Source organism: Propithecus coquereli, unplaced genomic scaffold (genome assembly GCF_000956105.1).
Source record: "Propithecus coquereli isolate 6110/MARCELLA unplaced genomic scaffold, Pcoq_1.0 Scaffold1, whole genome shotgun sequence".
Taxonomy (NCBI): domain Eukaryota; kingdom Metazoa; phylum Chordata; class Mammalia; order Primates; family Indriidae; genus Propithecus; species Propithecus coquereli.
Window position 1 is genome coordinate 5557634 of NW_012133857.1, and position 5193 is coordinate 5562826.

The 5193-nt window shown below is 37.7% G+C and overlaps 1 protein-coding gene across 1 annotated transcript in view; it reads right to left on the minus strand.

Annotated features, from left to right (window-relative positions):
* The window catches only part of ULK4 (unc-51 like kinase 4), a 672597-nt gene that overhangs the window by 537190 nt on the left and 130214 nt on the right, over positions 1 to 5193 (minus strand). Inside the window, exon 19 of the mRNA XM_012652718.1 lies at positions 3010 to 3192. Coding sequence (XP_012508172.1) covers positions 3010 to 3192 — 183 coding nt within the window. The remainder of the gene's footprint in view (positions 1 to 3009; positions 3193 to 5193) is intronic.

A 5193-nucleotide genomic window follows, 5' to 3' on the forward strand; every position in this document is an offset into this window, starting at 1 on the left:
TTTTTATTCCTACCACTAAACTAAAAGCCCTGGACATTATACATAAAACAAGAATACGAAGACTACAAGTTGGAGAGAAGGCGGCAGACCAGCCAGGGACCTCAAGACCTGAGCGTGGGCACAGCAACACATTTGCTGCGTTGTCTTTTGCCTCCTATTTCCCAGATTGAGTGCTGGAAAATGGAGGAGCCTGGAAACACCAACAGGTACACACACACAAATACACAAGAAAAACCAGCTCTCTCAAGCCAAAGGACCAAGAAAGGGGCATCCTAGCAAGTGAGAAGACTTTTAGACAACAGCTACTCCACTTCAGCCAAACGCCGTAGAAAAACCACATCCTAAGCTCCATCAATAAAGGGCAAGTAGGGAGCCTAGACTTTGAACCACATGTGATCATAACAAGGTCCCCAATATTATCCTCCGCCAGAATGGTGTCAGAAAAGACCAAGTAGAAATCTGGGGCTTTGACTGAAACCCAACAATAGCAAGGCCCCCTTCCTAGCCATTGTGTCAGTACAGACCACATGAGGAGCCTAGGCCTCCACCCACATATGGTACAGCAGTAACAAGTTTCCCCACCCCATCCCCTGCCATGAGAATCAGAAAAGGCAGAGCAGGAAGAGCACCTTCACTACCTTCCACCAGCACCCATTCCCACCTGACCAGTGTCAGTGGTGACAAAAATGAGGAGCCCTTGCCCCTACCCTGCTAGCCAAGATGACATCAGAGGCCTCATGGAAAGCCTGACCTCTCACTCTTGCCCAGCAGTAATAAGGGGCTCTTCTAACCTCTGAAGTGTCAAAAGAAGTCCACTGGGGGCCTGTGCTTCTACCCCAACCTGGCAGTAACAAGGCAGCCCCCTCTTTCCCTCGCCAATTCAGTATCAGTGTAGAAGGTTTCTACTAAAACAGATGTAAATAAAATCCAGAGCCTTTTTACTCAATATCACCAAAAGTGTTTCATGAGTATAGAGTTTCAGTTTTGAAAGATGAAAAAGTTCTAGAGATCTGTTTTACAACAACATGAATATACTTAACTGTTCACTTAAAAATGGGTAAGATGGGCTGGGCATGGTGGCTCACACCTGTAATCCCAGCACTTTGGGAGGCCAAGATGGGAGGACTGCTTGGGGCCAGGAGTTTGAGACCAGCCTGGGTAACGTGGTGAGACGCCATCTCTACAAAAAATTTTTTAAAAAATTAGCTGGGCATGGTGGTGCACACCTGCAGTGCTAACTACTCGGGAGGCTGAGGCAGGAGAGGACAGATTGAGCCCAGGAGTTTGAGGTTACAGTGGGCTATGATCACATCACTGCACTCCAGTCTGGACTACAGAGTGAGATCGTGTCTCTAAAAATACACATATATGAAAAAATAAAAAGCACTAATACTAATCAAAAGCAAAAGATTATCATTCTACACATTTAGTTGTTCATTAATTCTTATCTTTAAGATATATGGAATGGCAGTTATATATTATAAAACAATTAAAAATCATATTAATGAATGCATCCTACTTTACTGCCTTTGGGAAATATCATATTTGAAGCTTAATCAACCCATGCCTGTGATAAGGGTGGGGGGAAAAAAACTCTTCTAAAACTTTCAGCCTCTCTTACCACAACTTACAAAGTATAACTACTCAAGTGTTACTTTTTCTAATACAATGGTAAGAACATTTAATGACTTGGAATATTTAATAGCAAAAACTAGACACACAGATAGATGGTTGAAAAATATTTCTCTGAGGCACAAATTTCTTAGCAGAATCAAAATCAGAATAATTACAGTAAAGGCAAGAAGTGGTTTGTTCTCTATTTGAACTTTTACACATCAAGTTTATTACGTAAATCTGATAATGATTCATAATAGTTATTGAAATTTTAACTTCAGTTATAAAAATGAAATTTAACATGTCATATTAACAGAAGAACCACGGTAAACAGTGTATTTAGGTGGTTCCATTCCACACTTCTGAGCAGCGTTACCTTCACTGTGTTTTGCAAAAAACTGATTTGAAAGCTGTACCCCTCTATCCCTAGGAGAAAAAGGATGATTGCTCTAAAGAATGCTGCACACCACATCTTAAAGAATAAGTTTAAAGAACGCCACACACACAAGGAAGATTCAGGATACACATTAGCATATTAAAAACTGGGAAAAGTCATACAACTGAAAATATCTAACTTTGATTCATTGCTTTCCAAATTTATATATAGCCATGGTCCACTTTTTTCACCTGTTAACATTTCACCAAATACTAATATTCTCAAGCAGGGCTTCTCAAACCATACAATTCAAACGAATCAGTTAGAGATCTGAGTAAAATGTCGATTCTGATTCAGCAGGTCTGCAGAGGGGCCTGAGAATCTGCATTTCCAACACACCCACCCAACATACTCCCAAATGATGCCAGTGCTTCTGGTCCAGAGATCACTCTTTAGAGCAAGGGGCTAGAGAAGACACTTTGAGAAAGGCTACTACAGAGACCCCTTTACAGCTATTCAGTTCTATGTTATGAATTTAACACCTACGCACTCTACTGTATGCAAAATAAAGGCGTATTAAAGGACTAGAAGGAGACTAAGCTAAAAACAGAGAGCGGGGGCTCTAAAGGAATAAAAACAGGTCAGAGTAAGCAGAAAATATGAAGGGTCCCCCCTAAGGAAGGCAAAGGATATGAGAAAAAGAGATGGGGCTGATGAGGCATAAGAAATACCAGCATATCGAAAGGACTCATAAATTGTCCAATTTTTTATTACTAAAATGAGATAAGTAGGCACAGGCCATTTACTGGATTTCTATTTTAATCACTAAAAGACTCTTATAACATCTTCAGATGAATGCCCTGTGGTACAGAGGTTTGGCAAACTTCAAAAAGGGTCCTCCCATCCCCCCAGAATGAAAAATAAATTATACAGAGATATCATTACTTGTTGAACCACTGAAATTGTAGGAGAAAACAACAAACTTTAAAGTAGAGTAACAGGTGAAATCTCAGTCAAACCTTTTCTTGGATTAGTCTTTGAAGATGAATCCCACAGGACAACATGGCCGTGAATAAGGTCAACATGTACTGCTGAACTTTGCAGATGGCAGAGGCCAGGGAGTTTATTACTGAGTTCAGTCCCACCTTCTCAATAACATTCTGGAAGGCAGTAGGAGAATGGCGAGTGATTCTACACAAGGCCTACAGAGACAGGAGAACAGATCTGTCAGACAACTCTAGGTGCATCAACCATTCCTCCGTAAAGCAGCACATGCTTCTGTGCAATGGAATAGAAGGTGCTTACTTTGCTCCTTTATTACTTATTTTGGCACAAGAAAGTTGGAAATTTTCAACAACTTTAAAAACAAAGTAATAATCCAGCTGCCAATAAAAACTGAAGTTGTTTTAAAACATTAGAAACTATTATAAACATTAAATTGATAAGTTAATTAATTCATAAGTCTCTACAGAAAAACTTCCCTTTAAGTAATAAAACACATTATTAAACACCTTCTTTGTGTAGACAATGAACTAAGTGCTGAAAAAACAGTCATAAAAATATCAAACATTTTATTGCTCACAATGTGAAGAACACTGAGAATATCTGAATATTGTCTCATTTGATTCTCCTGACAACATATTTAAAAAGGTAGTATTATTACCCTTTTATAGCTGATAAAACTAAGATATACACTGTCTAAGTAACTTACGCAAAGGTGTATAGTCCCACTTGAATGTTGTCAGTGGCAGATCAGAAATTTAAACCAATACAGTCAGACCCCGTAGCTATCCCTAAATTGCTTAAAGACCATTACACATGAAAGTTATAATAAACTAACAAAATGTAATAAGTATTGTAATAGAAGTGAGCTCAATTAATTATGCCCGGAAAGAAAGGAAAAGCAAGTGAACAAAAGCTACATAAAGAAGATAATGTTGAGCCAGTTTTTGAAGGGTAGGTGGGAAATCGGTGGGAAAATGCGTAATGAAAATTCTAGTCTGAAAGAGCAGAACAAGCACTCGCATGGGGACATGAAGATGCAAAGCATGCTCTAGAAAGGGCAATTTGTCTGAAGCAATTAGAACATACACTGGGTGTAGGAAAGGAGGCATGGAGTAGGAAAGAAGAAAACTTGATGATCCATCTAGAAAAGCAGGCTGGAGCCAGAGCTGGTCGACAAAGCTAGGAACTTTAAATTTTATCCCATAAGCAAAGTGAGGCCCTCAAAAGTTAAGAAAAAGAAAGAGGTGGTGACATTCCATGTGTACGTGAGAGACTCCAAAGACAGAAATAAAATAAGCTAAGAATAGTTTTATGTTTAAAAACTCATTATAATTAATGGCATTTAAACTCCTTCTCCCTGATTTACATTTTAAACAGATTAATAGCCTTGATGAATAAGGAAAAGATCAAATACAAGAAGAATTGTTAGAAATGTGATGTCAAGTGGAGCAGAGGGAGGGAGATATAAAAAAGGTAAGAGACTTTCAAAAATATTTTCATTTTCGTGAAAGTCTTAGGAAAAAACTTGGACATTTTTCCTATCTCCAAGAATGAACTTCCTTTAAAAGTTATTCCTATTGATGAAATAAGGAAAATGTGTGTTGACTGGTATAAAACTCAATCCTTCTTCAAAATGAAATTCTTTAATTATTTTACATAATGCTAAACCTTATTTCCGATCTTTATGAAAATGCTAATGTGATTTTATTACAGCTAGACAAGAAACAGTAAGTATTATATATAACTGGCATCAGTGAAAATCTAGAAGGACCTTCTCCAGATGCTTCCTCTTGAGAGTGGGTCTGAGAGGCAGATGGTAGAAAAGGGGCCATCAGGAGTCTTCAACCTTTTATGTCTGCTGTTGAAATCTTTCAAATGAATGTATATTATTTTTACGGTAATTTTTTAAAGTTACATTCCAATGCCAATGACTATATTAGATATTTTAAAAATTATACTGAAATAAACATTTACAAGAAAGTTTGCTTTATTAATAATGTATATATTTACTGCTACTTCTGACACAAACGAGTTTACAAAATGTACCCAAAAAATTAGAATTTGCAAAGCACTAACTATATACTTCTCCCCAAAAACAAAAAGTACCCCTTTTCTTGTGGAACTATCACAGGAGACACTTAAAAAATTCTGTCTTAATAATCACTGATTTCATTCCAACCATATACCAGGAATTTATA